At 39.8% G+C, this 18,750-nt stretch overlaps 1 protein-coding gene across 1 annotated transcript; it reads left to right on the forward strand.

Moving 5' to 3' along the window:
* The first annotated feature begins 1,557 nt into the window (after positions 1–1,557).
* On the forward strand, positions 1,558–11,052 carry RFXAP (regulatory factor X associated protein). The gene is made up of 3 exons (XM_077752655.1): positions 1,558–2,355; positions 7,290–7,397; positions 9,591–11,052. Exons 1-3 carry the CDS (start codon positions 1,582–1,584, stop codon positions 9,699–9,701), a joined length of 993 nt encoding a protein of 330 aa, XP_077608781.1. The 5' UTR covers positions 1,558–1,581; the 3' UTR covers positions 9,702–11,052.
* The last annotated feature ends 7,698 nt before the right edge of the window (positions 11,053–18,750 follow it).

Raw genomic sequence — 18,750 nt, forward strand, 5'->3', positions numbered from 1 at the left:
TCAAACATTTTAAGTTTAATCTTTATTAACATTTTTACTATCACTTTAAATCTGAAGACAATCATCAGTGAGTCAAGCTCTGCTCTGTATCATTTGACAATTCCCATAGTGTAAATATTCTCACCATGGTTGGTTTCAAGCCACCAATGTGACATCACTGAATGCAGGGTTGAGAAGAGAGTGCAGTATCACGCCACTAACTAGCACTGCCACATACAGATACGACAGACATAAATAATCTTATAAGCCCTGCTAATAGTAAAACACTGTAAAACGATTAGGAAGTGATGAGTTTTGAGTTTTTAACTTTTGTTTTTAAAATAATTTAAACGGAAGTTTGTGTAATTTGATTTTTAATAATAACAGTGTTTAACTTCCAGCTCATTAAATAGCTGATATTTTAACAACGGGTCTTATCAACCTAGTCTAGCACACAATAAATAAATGGAATAAATGGACCGCCCCTTTTACTAATGAGAAAGCTGAAGCTCCGAGAGGCTGTTACTAACCAGGCCTGGTCACACAGGACAGTGCCACCCAGGTCTATCTAATTTCAAACCTTCTCTTTGTACCTCCCTTTGAAACGTACAGAGCTGGTGATCTACTAACACATCAACACCCACACACCTTAATGTGAGTGGATTTATCATTTGTTGGATATGATTGATCTTGCTCTCCTTCCCAACAGGTGGAATGCAAAACCCAACCAGGCAAGGAGGAAGGCATAAATGGAAAGAGAACAGCTACCTGACACTTTCGTTCAGAACACGACAGGGTCGATTCCCTCCTGAGAGTTGGCCAAATTAAGATTTAGCGACAAGCACTTGTGCAACAGCTGGTAAAAATAATAGATCACTTATTTTTTTTAACGTAAAAATAATAGATCACTTATTTTTTTAACGTAAAAATAATAGATCATTTATTTTTTTAATGTAAAAATATGAGATCATTTATTTTTTTTAACGTTTGTCATTCAGTGTTGCTTTTTACACATTTTCACTGTATTTAATGAAAACGTTATTAAAGACTCATCTTAGAGGTCATGGCAAAGGACAAATATTAAAAATCAAGTTAAGCTTCCAAGAGAGGAAAAAAAATGTACCAGAACAAATCACGTAGCTCGCAACACAACTTTGGCCCCAAGTCTGGCCCACTCCTTCTCCACTATATTATTTTCAAACAGGCCGCCTCTGCCCTCCCTGACTGCCAACCAGTGGTGCCAGGCTGTGACATCACCACACGCCAGCTTCACATCTCCCATTTCAAGGCAGTTTGGGATAAAATCATACGATAATTAGCGTACGAACGCCGTAAGCCATAAAATCGCCTAGGAACAATCTTAATTTACACTGTGGAGTTCCAGTCAAAAAATGTTTTGAAACTTTGTAGACACAGGAGGTTTCAGCAAAAAAGCGCCGCCTTACCGAGCGCGCAGAGGCTTCGACTGCACACAGAGCCTCCACAGCAGCGGCGGCGCAGGCGCAGCGAAACGCAAGGCCCCGCCCCCCCGCCAGCGCCGGGNCCCCTCCGAGAGGCGAGGTTCCCAGAAAGGCACCAGGCATAGAAACGCTCACGCGCGAGATGCGGCCGCGCAGGCGCAGTCAGGGCCCCCTCGCCGAGCCGGAGGCCTTTCCTGTCCGGGTCCGGGGGCTGCGGGTTGCGAAGTGCCGCTGGGCCCCGCAGGTGCTGAAAGGCTGGGGTCGTGGACCCCCGCGAGGCGTCAGCAGCACGGAGGTGCAGGGCGTCGTCGAGGGTGCGGGGCCGGGCGCTGCCAGCGGCGCGCTCCTCCCCGGCGCCCCCGCCCCTGCTCTGGGCCAGGCCCTGGCTGCAGCCCCCGTAGCGGCGCCGGCCTCGCAGTTCACCCTGCTGGTGATGCACCCCTGCGGAGGGCAGGACGAGGCGGCGGCGGAGGGCGTGCTCAGGCCGGCTGCGGCCCTGGGGGACGGCGCCGGGACGGGCAGGTCCGTCAGGTACCTGTGCGAAGTGGCGGGGGGGGGCGAGGAGGAGGCGGGGGAGGACGAAGCCGACCTGCTGGACACCTCGGACGCCCCGGGGGGAGGCGAGAGCACGGCTAGTTTGGAGGATCTGGAGGACGAGGAGGCGCACTCGGGGGGCGAGGGCGGCGGCGGGGGAGCCCGGAGACGGGGCAGCGGCGGGGGCAGCATGAGCAAGACCTGCACCTTCGAGGGCTGCAGCGAGACCACGAGCCAGGTGGCCAAGCAGCGCAAGCCCTGGATGTGCAAGAAACACCGCAACAAGATGTACAAGGACAAGTACAAAAAGAAGAAAAGTGACCAGGCCCTGAACTGCAGCGGGGCCGCCCAGCCTGGCAGCGCGGGGAACGTCAGACTGGAGGTATCGGACCTCAGCCGGGGTCTCGGGGCGCGGGGGGGGCTTCCGAGACTCTCCACTCTCACATGGGCCAGGCTGCCGTGGCTGGGCTTGGGGCAGAGACTTAGGGAGGGCTTGTCCCAAATTAAAGTTTATACACGCATGTGCAGAGCCTCAGCCGTCCCGTTGCAGCCTGTGGGAGATGAATACATGTCAGGGGAAATTTAGTGACCCATCCGCACATCTGGTATGTGACAGCTCTGGGATACGGGCTGGAAGGGCAGGTGGTGAGTGCATGATCTGGCTCATCGCTAAAGGAGCAGGCAAAGAGACTTAGGAAACTAGATGAAATTGTTCTTTAGAGAGGGCAGTGTCTTCCTGATTGCGTTACCATGTCTATTCACAGCGTCCTGTTACAGTATCCCTGTTTAGTACCCTGCTCTCAGTACCCCTTTGCTTAGTACTCTGTTCTTAGTGTCCCGTCTCTGTTAATCATTCTTTGTACTCTGTTCTCAGTAACTCTCTTCTCAGCCTTACACTTAACAGACCTACCCTCAGTACTCCCGTGCTTAGTACCCTGTACTTAACCCTGTTCTCAGTACCCCTGTGCTTAGTACCCTGTTCTAACTATCCCTTTTCTTAATGCCCCCTAGAAAAGACAATGGAATAATAATGGGATGTAAGTCTCACAAGATTTTCGGAGTGTTTAATTTGAATTGGATTGAAGGTTAAAGCCAGTACTCTGGTGTTGGACTTTGGGCTGCAGATCTCCATTCCATCATCATTTGCTGGCTGTGTGGCCTTGAACAGGTTATTAAACTCTTAGAAGCGTCAGCTTCTTCATCTGTAAAGTGGATATTAAAGTGGTACCCGGTTCGTAGTGTTGCAGTGACTGTGTGAAATAGTCCATATGGAGTGTTCACACGGTGTCTAGCAGATAAAGTCAATAAACCTTAGCCACCATTACTGTCATTTATTAATGCTATACGTGGAAGTTGTTATAGATAAGCAGATATTTCATCCTGTGTGTCTTCCTCCTTTTAATATAAAAGGTATGGTCCCTCGGTACAGTGAAAAGTTGAATTCTGTTAAAAATGATCCAGAAAAAAATGTAAACTGAAAGCAGCCCTAGGATGTATTTTTTTTTTTAATGTTTTTTATTTATTTCTAGGAGAGAGAGAGAGAGAGACAGCGTGAGCAGGGGAGGGTCAGAGAGAGAGGGAGTCACAGACTATGAAACAGGCTTCAGGCTCTGAGCTGGCAGTCAGCACAGAGCCGGACGTGGGGCTCGAACCCATGAACCGTGAGATCATGACCCAAGCGAAAGTCGGACGCTTAACCGACTAAGCCACCCAGGCGCCCCCCCCTAGGATGTATTCTAAAAGTCTTTACATTTCTTAGTTTTTGCTGGACTTGAACAACCACCTCATTGCTAAAATTTTAGACTCTGGAATTATTTACAAATGTAATGTTCTAAGTATTTTTAAAATCTCTAGTCCTCAGCATGTCACACTTAATTTACACTGATTAGGGCCTTAGTGACTTCTCTTTCCCTTTTATCTTACTGAGTCTTAATCTGTTTAGGGTAAAAGGAGTCATTTGAGATTTTGATAAAATCTAATGAACCCTTTTTCCAGAAAAAAATATATACATATAGGTATTTGATTTGCATACACATTATAGAGTTCAGGACCCCTGTGGACCTGAACCTGTATCCACATCCCTAAAAAAAATGTATTTTACCAAGTCTTAGATTACAAGGAATTATGGAAATAAGCATTTCACTTATTATAGAATGAAAAGTAAGGGTAATTTTTTTTGCCCCCTATATGTTCCAAAGTTACTCCTGTGTTTCAAATTCACTGAAGAATTCTTGACAGAGAGAATATACGTCTTTTCAAGAAAAAGGTATTTTACCTATAGCTACTTTTTTCTTGTAACTGTCCAGCTTTTATGTCTACAGTTTGAGGAAAATGTATAAAAGGCAAATAGATACTGAATTAAGTCTCCTCCTCTACCTCCCACAAAAAGAATCTTAATAATTTTCCTATTATAAAATAATTTGCATGATTTTTTAGGAAAGAGAAGTAATTGGTATAAGCAACTATCAATACCCTGCTATATCATTTGTTTTATATTATGGGACACTTTACCAGTTCTGAGGAGACTTCAAGAGTTGTAAGTCTTCATCTTTGTTGGACTGAGTGTAAAGAAAACCAACATTGACCATCAGGATATAAGGGCCAACTAGTACCTCTTTAGTAGTGGAAAGGAGGATAGATCATTATAGACTGAGATACTCTAGAAAGGCTTTGCGCAGAAAATCTAACTTTACAGCATAAGGCAGAAAGGGTGACTAATGGTTTATGCTTAATCATCTTGGGGTCTTATATGCCAGGCACTGTGTGAAGCTCTACATGGAGTATCACACCCTTTAGCAATGCTAGATAGGTGCTATATTTTACATGCATGGAAACTAAGGCACAGAGAGGTTAAGTAACTTGGTCTAGGTCTTACAGCCAGCAAATACTCAATCCCAAGCAGTCTGATTCTAGATCCTTCACTCACATAGTGTATCCTTACATTATACTCCTTCCCTCGAATTTTGGTAACTAAAAGAAAGGAAAGCTCATCTTAGTTTAAAGAAAAAGGGAGGGGTGTGGGAATACATAAGACATTTTTGGGAAGAAACGGGACCACTCTAGCTAAAGTGGAATGTGTATGTGGAAAATTCATGAAAAATAAATTTGGAAAGAGAATTGGAAGCCAGTTTATGTATGGTATTGAATGCCAGGTTATGGGATTTAGGTTTGGAGTCTTCAAATGAAGCTTCTAATTAGGAAATAACAGGAGCTCTACTCTAATGGGATGGTTTAATTTTTATTTTTTAAATTTTTTTAAATGTTTTACTTACTTCTGAGAGAGAGAGAGAGACAGTGTGAGCAGGGGAGAGTCAGAGAGATGGAGACACAGAATCTGAAACAGGCTCCAGGCTCTGAGCTGGCTGTCAGCACAGAGCCCGACGCGGGGCTTGAACCCACAAACCGTGAGATCACGACCTGAGCCAAAGTCGGACGCTTAACAGACTGAGCCACCCAAGCACCCCATCTAATGGAATGGTTTAAAGTCAAGGCCTATACATTTAGAGACTTTAGGAGATCATTATAGTAGGACTGATGGGCAGTGTTAGGAGTCTTCTGTAGTGTGAAAACCAAATTAGAAATTAAGGTTTTTAATATCATTTACATAAGTCAGATTAAATAAGGAACAAAAGTATATAATATTTTAGTCCATTCATCTAAAAATGTGCTATATGAGAGACACATAAAAGGAACTAGGTATAAAATAATTGACTTACTGGTTTGATCATTATCCTTAAATATGTAAATAGCTATCATTTAGAAGAAGCAGTAGGTTTATTTTGCATAGTTCTAAGTAACTAGGACGCTTAGGTGAAAAGCACAAGAGATGTATATTTCAGCTCGACCTAAATAAAAGCTACATAGATGTTGGAGTTATCTAAAACTAAATGGGATGCCTCAAAAGTTGGTAAACTCCTTAGGGCAAAAGGTGTTGAAAATTTTTGAAAAGGGAATCCCTACATTGTAGAAGTTTGGACTAGCTGACTCAGTTATTTCTATTACAAGTTTCTGTGTTTTTGTGACATTAACATTGTGAATCTACATAGTGCTTCTGGGGTTGTAAGAGTAACACCATCAAGTCAGTTTCATTATTCTGTTCCTTGTGCACACAAAAATGAAATAGAGCCACAAGTAGCTAATCCTGTGGGGAAAGAGGGAGGAAGAAGTTATTTTTGTTTTCTCTGGCATCCGAATGTTCTTTTTAGAGTGTTTTTTGTTTGTTTTGAGGGTTTTTTTGTTTTTCTTTCTTACATTTTTTTGGCCTAAAATGTTTGGGGATTGAACACTTTTGCCACATCCAGTTGATAAACTTACCATCATGAAAGAGAGAAAGTGGATATTCTAACAGAGAACCTAGAGACAGAAGGGAAAGAGAATGTCAGGAGAAGAAAACAGCCTCAGTAACCATCTAACTGAAGAGCAAAGAGAGGAGAGTAAATTTACAGTATGGTGTGGCTTAATGGCAAAACATTTGTTGTTCTCTGTTTGCCTAGTTAGAATTTTTGGATGCGGTCAGTATTGTATCAGGTTTTCTAAGAGCCAGAATATCTTAGTTAACTACAATAATATTTAGTTATGCCAGGAAAATACTGAGTATTTAAGATTCTGCAGGGATGCATATTTGGTAGTTAGTGCTGCTGATTTTTAGTTAAGTTTGTCTCAGACTGTTGTTTTCATCTTAGGACTTAACTATTCTGGCTATACCAATAGCAGGAGATTATTTATACCAGGGCTTTCTAGTCTTTTTGAAGCCAGTTTGTCACTTTTTTCCTAGTGACTTCCAATGTTTGAAAGCTTGGTCTTTCAGTTGCTTCTTTAAATATTTTACTGCCCCTTCCATTTCCCATTTAATTGTTGTTACATGGGCAAAAAACTATCAGGGTGTCTTATTAGCTATATGTAAATTGCCTTTGAGTTCACATATTCCAGCCAAAGGCGTGCAAACTTTGTTTTGGCCTGGATGGCTTTATCTGAAAAGAGTGTTTAATTTCCACTTAGCATTTTTTTGTAATATTGAAAATAGCTAACGAGTAACTTTGCTTCTTCCATCTCTGCCCCACTATTGATTTTGAGACCCTTCAAGAGACTAGCAATACCAAGTTGGAAATCGTGGAAGGTGAGGGAGTGAAAGGCGTTCTATAAAATTAACTGCCAACACTTTACCTGTGACTTAAAGAGGGATTTCCCCAAAGTTTCACAGGGACTAGGTAAGAAGGAAGAGAAGGGGAGACCCATTGATTACATCACTGAAAGCCTACAGTCATGGATTATTATGTTAACTGTTAATCCTGTTTGCATTTTTATTATTTATCCCAGGAAAGTACAGATAACATACTCTCCATTGTTAAACAAAGAACAGGAACCTTTGGGGATCGTCCTGCAAGACCTACTCTTTTAGAACAAGTGTTAAATCAAAAAAGACTGGTAAATATCTGTAAAGTACTTACAATTATTATCAAAAGTTGTTATAAATAGAATTATGTAGTTTTTGTGATTTTAAAACTTGTTAAACAGTCCTCAGGATTGAACTGTTCTTCCACTACATACTAGAATGTCATAATGCTCTCCCAAAACTCTGTGAGCTGAAACACCTTTATTCCTATATCTTCATTGACTAAACCTTGAAAATCTGAGCAAGATGGGGTTTTAAAACAGACTTTCTCTGTACTGGATTCTGTGAGTTATGGAATAATGCTTTAGTGGTATGGAAGTATAATTAGACTACCATTTAATAAAGATCTCTATTATAAATGTGGTAGAAGGCATCAGAATTCAGTCAGAAAAAGAGATTATTCAATAAAACAGAAATAATTGGTTACTGATTTGAGGACAAAAAAGATTTTAGCTCATCATGTCACTATATGTCAAATTCCTGATCAAGAGTTTTTAAAAAATGGAATTGAAACTTTATGTCAAAAATCTTTTTCTAGCTTAAAAGAAATAGACAAAATTACAAAGAAATGAAAACTGTTGTCATAAATGGTGGTAAAAATAACTTCAAAATAACACATAGGAAAAACCTTTGCAACAAATATAAGAGACTATGGTTAATATGGTTGGCATTTTTAGTTTACAAAGCATATAAGTTGATGAGGAAAAAAATGGGGCTTTAATACATTGCAAAAAATCTGAACAGGGGAGAAAGCAGCAGAAATGCCACCATTTAATGATTTGAAAAGGTACTCAGTGTCAGTAAAAATCACACAACAAACAGTACAACAAATGAAAATTATGTAAATGATAACACACAGTGATGTTGAAGGTTCCATGAAACAGACACTCTCGTTCTTTTGATGGTATCCTATTTCAGTATGATCAGACTTCTAGAAAGCAGTTTGGCACTACGTGTCAGCAGTCTCCAAAAACAGTCATTCCTTTAGCTCAATAGTCATACTTACTGTGGAGATATTTGCAGGGAATAAATTCTACATACAGATAAAGTTAAGCATAAAAAATTTTGCTAGAAATGTAATTATCACAATTGGTAAAATTGTAGTTTAAACAACCTAAATGTTCAACAGTCTCATAATTAACTGAGTAGACTATTGTACATTTACGTAACAGAATTTTAGACTATCTTTACAAATGAATGTTTTTATTCAAGTATAGTTGACTACAAATAAGTTTTAAACAAAACGTATAACTAGAAAATGTGCTGTGCTCCAATGTTAAGGTTTTCTTTTTTTTTTTTAAGTTTATTATTTTGAGAGAGAGAGAGCGGTCCAGGGTGGGGACAGAGGATTTGAACTGGTCTCTGTGTTGACAGCAGAGAACCTGACATGGGGCTTGAACCCATGAACCGCGAAATCATAACCTGAGCCAAAGTCAGACATTTAACCGACTGAGCCACTCAGGTGCCCCTCTAAGGTTAAGTTTTAAAATCAGTATTCAATGATATTATTTCCAACTTGCTTTTATCTTTTTCAATGTTTTGGAACCAAATTTTTTTTTCCTCCTCAATTTGTGTAAGTATTTTATTATAGTAAAAGCATACTAACTATAGTCTATTATAGTTATATGACGTTAACTCTATTTAAAGATGATAGTTGTACAAAACTGTATTTTTTGTTTTTTTAGATCAGTCATATTCTGTCTTTTCTGAAATTTTGGTAATGTGCTAATACTACTTTTATTAATACCTACACATCCATACACATACACACACGCTTTAATTTCTTCAGAAAGACTTAAGAGGCTAGTGGGAGAAATTGGATCCTTAAGTGGATTTCCACAGTGGCATCTGCCACTTTCACATGTGGTTCCTTTCTGTATCTATCGTTTTTCTTGCTATCATCCTAGGCCAGTGCTATTCTTGGCTATTGCTCTTATGATTCATAGACAGTATATATGCTGGCACATCAATAAAGCATTTCCTATGTGTTCAAAGTCACCAATAAGACCAGGCTTCACCCATTATTTTAGTATTTTGATGTATGACATCAAATTTTATTATTATTAGTTTGCAGTTTAATTGCAATGCATCCGATGCAAGAGTGAATGCAAAGGCATGTTTTATAAGCATGTTGTGCCTTGTGTAGGAACCTAACAGTAATTTTATAGCATGTGAAGACAATCCCATAATAATAATGTGAATAAATATATTTTTTTCTTTTTAAGTCATTACTAAGAAGTCCAGAAGTGGTGCAGTTTTTACAGAAACAGCAACAACTATTAAATCAGCAAGTTTTGGAGCAAAGACAGCAGCAGTTTCCAGGAACATCAGTGTGAAAGACTCTATCAAGATCTATGTGCTTTTTATTTTGTTGCAGCAGATGGACATATTTTTATACTAAGATAAATGGGGTACAACATGCCGGTGAAACATAAGCCGTCATTTTCCTGTAAATGTATGTGTGCGTTTGGGGATAAATAAGTATTGCACTTTGTGCATCTGATTCTTTCAGATTTCCGTGAATTTGAAGAAACAGCTTATAATTCCAAAATAACATTTAATTATAGTTGTTTTTTTAAACAAAGTGTTCCTCTTCAGTCATCATTACTGAAGGTAATGGAACAGTCACTTTCTGTGGAAGTCATAAAGTTAATAGATCCTAATCTTTGGTCATTTAGCTCAGTGATTCTTATCAAGGGTCAGCTGGAAATGTATGGGTATGTTTTCGGTTGTCACAGTGACCTTGAAAACTCCTATTAGTTTTTAGTGAATGGGTCAGGAATGCTAAATGTTCTACAGTGTCTGGAATGGCCTTTCCTGACTAATAATTAACTTACCTATAATGTCCTTCTCTCAAGAAACACTGATAGTTGTGATACCACTTGTGACGATGAAATGTAGTCAGAGCACCTAGAATTGAGTTCGTGTAATAAATAACCTTTTCTTTGCAGTTAAAACTAGAGCTGTCAAAGAGGTAAGCATATTTTAAATGTGTAAGGAACGTGATCATTGTTACTGTCTGTGAAATTAGAATGTTCATTTCTTTTCAGACATGTGCTGGTGAGACTTAGGAGAAGGGTTATCTAAGTACACTGGAATGAAAGTGCCTCCTCAAGTTGGCTTCTCCCAGTTACCTATTAGTGTTGATCTCTTAAAGCAGACTTAGGTGTTGAATATGTGAACAGTATAGATGCATCTCATTCCACCAATGTCAGGACAAAAAAAATTAATACTCATTTCCTTTTCAAAAAGAGATTCTGAAAGTAAAAATAGCACTCCCAACATTTTGTCAGTGTTTTCTGAAACTGAGCTAATTTAAGATCGTGTTAATCCTAAAGTAACGTTCATAGAATGATGGGTAACTGGGTAGATAAATTTTTTCTTGTATATTCTCCTAGGCAAATTTTTAAAAGGCAAACCTACCAATAAGAGTAACAAATCAAATGTCAAGAGAGGATTTCCAACGTTAGATAATAAATTTATGTCTTAAGTTTATGCAAAAATGTGATCATTTCTTGGGTTTTAAGCCCCAAAATATATATCAAGTTAAACGTAGTCACGGCTGTTCTAAGAAGTATTTACAAAGAGAAAGTATTTTTGTTTATTTTTTATGTGTGTTTTTTACCTATCTGTGCAAAAACACAGATTTTACCAAAATTATCCATTAAAGCCCACTTGTTGACCTTTTGAGTTGTTTGAGTCATTTATTCTTCAGTTTTTTCACTCTGGATGCAGAGGAACTCATTTACACTTGTTATTAACGGTTAGTTCTCTTACTTATGGTGTTGGAGCTTTACTGGATCCCTACAATGTAAATAAACTTTTATGGTGAAAAAAAAAAAATCAGTTTATCCTTCAAATAGGTTAGGAAATAGGATACAAAAAGAGCTAAAGTATTCGGCCAAGGAGCGCTGAATTAAAATAAAAAAGAGATTGGCCAGGCGCTGCTACTGCGAAACAGAAACGCCTCGGTCTAGAAGATCAGTCACTGTCCTCGCCCCTGCTTCCCTTTCCCTCCCCTCCGGGGACCACCAGGCACCACGCCGCGAACGTAATAGCTCTTCAAGTCTGCAATAAAAAATGGCCTCCAATAAAACTACATTGCAAAAAATGGGAAAGAAACAGAATGGAAAGAGTAAAAAAGTAGAAGAGGCAGAGCCTGAAGAATTTGTGGTGGAGAAAGTACTGGACCGACGTGTAGTGAATGGGAAGCATTTTAAAACCATGGATAAGCCCATGTTTCTGGGATGCCATCATTTTCATCAACCTAAGAAATAATCACTTAAATTAAAATTTTTCATGAAGCCTTAACCTTTCAAATTTTGTAAGTAATTGGACAATTTACATATAATGTAAGCAATTTAAATTGGACTCTTTGAAAGCAGCCATATCAGAACCCATGTCTATAGTCACACAAATGCAAATTTGTTTGCAAGATCCCTGAAAGGAAAATGTTATCACTACCAACAACCTCCCCACCCAAATGAGAAAACCAGACAAGTCCTGGTGTGTTTTAATTAGGTAAGCAAAACTTAGCTAAATAGACATTTGAAGGTTCCTTCTGGCGAACCATTCCTTTTCAAGAAATTGAAATCCCTGTGCTGCATTGACTAAAAGGACATGATTCATAGAATGTCTTAAGATTTGTTCATGGAAACCTGATCATAATCCTATGGTTAGAGATGTTGGCAATTTAGCACCTGCTGAAATAGATACGGGGACAAACCTGTCATCTAAATTCTTGACCTGCATGTTTTTTCTTGACCCCAACTTATTCCTTACATGTAGGCTCAATCTTCTCAGTATTTGAGTTACTGGTTCAGCAGAAATCAGGAAAAATAATAACTTTGTAGTCAGAATGTTATCCAACTGTATATTGTTTACTTTATTGTAAATACTGGTAAACAGTCGTCAATAAATAGTTTTATATTCCTTTAAAAAAATAAAATAAAATAAAAAAGAGATTGAATTTATGTATATATAAGTATCTACCTCAACATATACTTACAGATAAATCACTAAGGCGATAAGATTTTTACTTATTTGGGGATAGATTTATTGCATGTGTCACTATTTGTTTATCCCTCCATGGACTCATAGCTTTTACAATATGGCTTTGCAGCTGCTCTCACCAGGAAGTTGACATTGTTTACCAACCCCTTCAATCTGAAGGACTGGCTTTATGACTTTTTCTAGCTAATAGCCTGCATAAGAAATAATATTATGCCAGCTTTGAGTAGAGTTCCAAAGATTTTTGAATACTTGCCCTTGTTCTTTTAGAACCCTATTCAGCTGCCTGGGTAATAAGCCCAGCCCAGCCTCCTTTGCTGGGCAAGGAGACATGGTGGCCTAGGCGCCTCAGTCACCAATAACTAGTAAACAGCCAGGCATGTGAGTGAGGCTGTGCTAGACTAGCTACCCCCCAGGCAGCCTGCCAGCTGCCCAACCCCAGTCAGCCAAACCTAGCCCAGAGCTGCAGAGCCACCCAGCTGACCTATAGAGTTGTGAGCAATAATAAATGTTTCTGATTGTAAGCCACAGTGTTTTTGGGGTGATTTGTTACACAGCATTCTTGAGAGGAGGTAACTGATAACACCTAGCTGTATAGTTACTGCTGCTTAACAGATCACCTCCAAATTTAGTGATGTAAAACAATTTATTATCTTTCAGTGTGTGTATGATTACTATAGTTTTAAGTAGCTGTACAAATACTTTGAAGCTAGGTATGGCAGGCTGTACTTTCCAGAGATGACCACAACAACGTCTCCCAACCCACATGCTCTTATGTGATGTGGCCCATCACAAACTGGGTGTTAGGAGTGTCTAGGTGGCTCAGTCGGTTAAGTGTCCAACTATTGATTTTGGCTCAGGTCATGATTTCATGGTTCCTAAGATCAAGCCTCGTGTCAGGCTTTGACGGTGCGGAGCCTGTTTGGGATTCTCTCCCCCGCTCCCACCGCTACCCTGCTTGCATGTACACATACGCATGGCATGTGCACTCCCTGTCTCTCAAAATAAACATTTTCTTAAAAAACTTGGATTTTATTTCGCTACCCCCTTGAATTTGGGCAGCCCCTGTACCCACTTTAACAGAATATGGCAGAAGTAATGCTGTACTAGTTTGAGGCTGGAGGAAAGGAGACAATGAGTATATTTATTGTAATAATAGCATAAAGGAATTCACAGCTTCCAGCTTCCGTTTTCCAACAAAGTTAGAGGCCAACTGCTAAGATGGAGTGGAGGCGTTGATAAAAAACTTTAGGACAAAGGGAAAAGTTGGGAAGATACATTGAAGCCAATGAGAGATGGCTAATAGCTAGTCACTTGCTAATAATCCCCTGGTCATGTTTTTCCCTTCTTCCACAGTAATAGAATTTTGCGTTGGGAACATCGCCACACAAGATGGCTGATTCTCTCGTGATACCCTGCCAAAGGATCCAGACATAAATGGTGTGTGGATGATTCCATTTATATAAAGTATGAACGTAGGTGAAGCTTGCTGTTAGAATTCAGGTGCGGGTCGCCCTGGGAGGGGCAGAGCCCAGGAGGAGGCAGGAAGAGGCTGCTGGGGTTCTGGGATTCTTCCTACCCTAGACGCCGGGCATGCGAGTGTGTTCTGTGTGTTCTGTTAATGAAAGTTCAGCAAGCTATACATTTTATATACATACATCATATACACATGATTTTTATGTTTTTCAGTATATTGTATTTCAATTTTTAAGGCTTTTTTTTTTTTAAGACTTTATCAGCTGCCCTTGCAGCCGAGTGTGACCATGTGAGTAAGTTATGGCCAATAAAGTTGTAGCAGAATGATGTGTGCAACGTCCAGCTAGTGCCCTGAAAAAGAAATTGGGAGCCCACTTTACCCCCTCCATCTTGCTGCTTTACATGTGGATAAAGCAGCAGGTCACCTGTTGGCCAAATGAGGGTAACTTACTGGGGATGAAGGGACAGGACAGAAGGACCCTGTGTCCTTAGATGGCCTCGGGGAGCAGAGCCACCATCCTGGCCTAAAACCCTTTGTTTTGGGGGGAACCTGGGCGGCTCAGTTGGTTAAATGTCCAACTTCACATCAGGTCATGATCTCAAAGTGCGTGGGTTCGAGCCCCACATTGGGCTCTGTGCTGACAGCTCAGAGCCTGGAGCCTGCTTTGGCTTCTGTGTCTCTGTCTTTCTCTGACCCTTCTCTGCTCACACTATGTCTCTCTCTCTCTCTCTCTCTCTCTCAAATAAATAAATAAATAAATAGATAGTTAAATAAGATAAAATAAAAACCCTTGTTTTTGTGGAATATCCTGTGCCTGCCATGATTATTATGATGTCTCCATTACATCCAGCCAAACCATATCCTAAATACTACTCTAGGTACAAGGATCACTGAATAAAGATTTGGAATACTGGAAACCAGAGATCTGTAACGGCATTCTGCAGTTACGTGGCAGACGTGACACTTTCATGGGGCTCAACCAGCTGTCACAGTAGGAAAAAGATGTATTACAGGCTTGATCACGGATTCATTTAGTGGAAGAGGAGGACAGGGAAGTTAAGGGACTTTGATGGAGTTCAGGCTGAGCAGAGAAATGAGGCCAACAGGGAACGGGGTTTTCTGGGGGGCTGCAGAGCCAAGTGTCAGAAGAATGAGAGCACGAGATATGAAAGCTAGGTAATGAGCAGCACTCGTCACGACGGATTAGTGACAGCCCCAATGCTGTTAGGCTCAGTAACAACACACGTTTCAGTAAAGCAAGCTCTTTGAAATCCTCAGCTCTGAGACGGTTCCCAGGCTTCCACCAGAGGAGTGTGATTCGGAGGGATGGATAAACAAGCCTGTAGGATTCAATGACAAATATCCCTCCAGGAGGGCTCACTCCAGGGAGAAACAGAGTGATTTACTTCAGCTCATCAACCAGCAGCTCAACCAGCGTATTGCAAAAACTTGCCAAAAAGGGATCATAAAAGAAAAAAGAAAACTGGAAAATAGATGTCTTGCTTCAGAAGTAGTTTACCCGAACTACTGTGGAGAAAAAGAAGGCAACCAACCAGATGGCCCTCAAAAGAACAGCCAAAGGTAATATTGGTCAAAAATTGTAAGAGGCATCTAGTGGCTCAGTTGGTTAAGTGTCCGACCTGGGCTCAGGTCATGATCTTGCAGTCTATGAGTCTGAGCCCCGTGTCGGGCTCTGTACTGACAGCTCAGAGCCTGAAATTGCTTTGACTCTGTGTCTCTCTCTCTCTGCTCCTCCCCCACTTGCACTCTCTCTGTCTCTCTCTCACAAATGAACATTATTTTTTTTTAATTATAAAGTGGTCTATAGTCAAAAGACTTTATTATGAATAGGCAAATATGAAAGTGTTCTAACATCTTACCAAAAATTATATCGATATAGAGATATATTTATACATACATACAAGCTTGTATACAAAACTGGGAGTCGCTTCCATCAAGGAAAACTGGGGCGCTATGGTGTGGAATAGTAGCAGAATGGGAGGCCCAGTAGTTAGGAGACCATCGTTTATCAAAACAATCATTTGTACTGCTTTGAATTTTTACCAGTGCATGTATGACCTATTCAAAAATGTTTTATTTTTTTTAGAATGCGAGCAGGGCAAGGGACAGAGAGACAGAGAGAGAGAAAGAAAGAGAATCTTAAGCAGGCTCCATGCTCAGCACAGAGCCTGATGTGGGGCTCCATCCCACCACCGTAAGAGCATGACCTGAGCCAAAATCAAGAGTTGGACGCTCAAATGGATGAAGCCACCCAGGTATTCCAAAAATGTCTTTCTTACTACAAACTGAAATGAAAATGCTTTTTCCTTTGCTTTCTGTTTCAGTTTATAGGAAGAACATTTTTATTAATAAATCTTTATTTCCATATACATAGCACTTATTTACAGTGCAGTTTCCTAACATCCATTCTGAGGCCCAGATCTAAACTTCCCTCCTGGAGGTGCTTGAAGAAAGTAGATTATAACCTGAAGACTGCATGTCAGAATGATACCAATTCTCTAGCATTTTCTAAGTTCCAAAAACAATTCTGCCTACTTACTTGCTCCTTACACAACAATCCTGCAGTGTACTCACAACGGTTATTTTATAGACGAGGAAGCAAGCTTGCAGAGGTCGTCACTTACCTAAGATTGCAGAACTGCAGGAGTTAAATCCAGGTCTTCTGATTTCCAAGTTTCTTACTAAACACAATTGTAAGTAGCGTGAGCCACGTATGTAATCATGGTGAGGCCAGTGCTGTTGGAACACGGACTTTACATCTGACAATGGCTGCACGATCATAAATAAATAGAGCCTTTGTACAGTAACCCTTGACTTTCAGAAACTGTTAAAAAACAAATTATCTACACCCTAATTATATTACTTTTAGAAAGTACTTCCATGTGTTAATTCTTTGGAACCTCAAAACATGGCAAGTACTGTCCCTGTTTTTGGATGTGGAAAGAACTCAAGAGAAGTTAAGTGACTTATAAAAGTTTAACTGTTGGATGCCGAGCCAAGATGTGAACTTAAATCTTGTCTCCTTGGTGCGCCTGGGCGGCTCAGTCGGTTAAGCATCCAACTTTGGCTCAGGGCATGATCTCACAGTTCCTGAGTTCAAGCCCCACGTCGGGCTCTGTGCTGACAGCTCAGAGCCTGGAGCCTGTCTTCGGATTCTGTGTCTCCCTCTCTCTCTGACCCTCCCCTGTTCACGCTGTCTCTCTCTCAAAAATAAATAAAACATTAATTAATTAATTAAAAAATACATCTTGTCTTCAAAAATGATGCTCTGTCCACAGTAGAGTGTTGTTGCTAAAGTAGGAGCTAACACTTCTAAGTGTCTAGTTTCAAACAAGGTAGGCACTTCAGTATATGCTAATTTTTACATTTCTGTATGCACACACATACATATTTTATATAAATACATCAAGGTAGTCATATTGTGTATCCTGAGGATTTGGGGCTTAGGGTTTCCCTTTTGTTCCATGGCTTGGCTCCCCACTCTGTCCTCCATGTATTGCCCAACGTCCACGTAAACTGTGCCAGCCTAGCATATATTCTTCTTTTTTCAGTGTTTTATGCATTTTAAACACACATTTGTACACCTACAGTAACCATCAGTTACATTAAAGTGTGGGCATATTATACACATCTGTATATTACTTTTTATGCTCAGTACTGTGTACATAGAAGTCCCCCTGAGTCACTTCTCTAGCTCTGATTCATTCCTTTAGCTGCAGGGCATCTCATGATAGCAATGTATCATCACATTCAATCATTCCACTGCCTATGGCGTTCATTTGCTGTCACTATGAACAATGCTGTAACCCTGTCATGTATCCTTAGGTACTGGTGGCTCAATGGCCTTGGAATAGATTCTCATGAATGGGATCATCAGACGGAGGGATATATATATACAGATATGTGTTTTCTTTAGATATTATTATATCATCCCCCCCCGCAAAGGCTCTATTACTGCAAATGTCTACCAGAAACAAGGGAGAAATTCTTTTCTTCTCGTATTTGCCTACAGAAATTATTCTTTTAAAACTCTTTCTGAAAAGATATGTATAGGTAATTATTACATTTATTAGCATTTCCCTGAATAGTGGAAAATTTTAGTACTTTTTCATATATGCTTGTTGGTTATTTAGACTTGCTTTTCCATGAATTGCCTCGTGATATCTTTTGTCTAATTTTCATTAGGCTCCTTTTTTCTACTCAATTCACCAGTGTAAAAGTCTGGTGAATATTATAAAAATTAACCCTGTCATTTTTATTCATTTTTCCCCAAATCTAAAATATGCTTATTTACTTCTTTAATGGTAATTTTTGCCATACAAACTTTTAGTTTTTGTATATTTCAACATGTCTGACATTTGTTTTGTGGCTTTTAGGTCTCCAATGTTGGTTTAAAAGATCCAATTTGGGATCTGTCAAATGACTGTTGATTTATAATTTCCTATTTGTTTTTCTAGAATTAGAAAACATAATTAATACAAGTTTTTCCAAATAGTCCTAATTTATTTTGTGTAACTAATTGACAAGGACATTTTAGTATTCTTTCTATCATCGTCGTGACTCCTTCAGCTTCTCATTTTCTTTAGCTTTGAAAATGAATATTATCATGACAACAGATGCCGTTGAATGGCACACACACTGTCTATGTTCAGACAGCAATTTATTTTAAATGGGTTGAACTGCCTCATTATAGAATAAAAATCTGATTAAAATTTTGTTTTTATTAAGTTGAAAGTTAACAAATTTTTTAAACTATTTCAGTGAAGGTCTTTGAACCGTTTACAGTTAGATGAGTTGATCTCATCTCCTACTCAGGACACAGGCTTTTTCCCCTGTCATCCTAGCATATATTACTTCCCGCCCACATAATCATTTGT

Source organism: Crocuta crocuta, unplaced genomic scaffold, assembly GCF_008692635.1.
Source record: "Crocuta crocuta isolate KB4526 unplaced genomic scaffold, BGI_CrCroc_1.0 scaffold190, whole genome shotgun sequence".
In the NCBI taxonomy this organism is placed as follows: Eukaryota; Metazoa; Chordata; class Mammalia; order Carnivora; family Hyaenidae; genus Crocuta; species Crocuta crocuta.

Excerpts from the sequence above, each read along its gene's own strand:
- RFXAP (XM_077752655.1), top strand. The coding sequence starts at position 1,582 with ATGCGGCCGCGCAGGCGCAGTCAGGGCCCCCTCGCCGAGCCGGAGGCC. Across the intron at positions 2,356-7,289 it reads CGGGGAACGTCAGACTGGAG|GAAAGTACAGATAACATACT; the intron begins GTATCGGACCTC and ends TATTTATCCCAG. Across the intron at positions 7,398-9,590 it reads TGTTAAATCAAAAAAGACTG|TCATTACTAAGAAGTCCAGA; the intron begins GTAAATATCTGT and ends TTTCTTTTTAAG.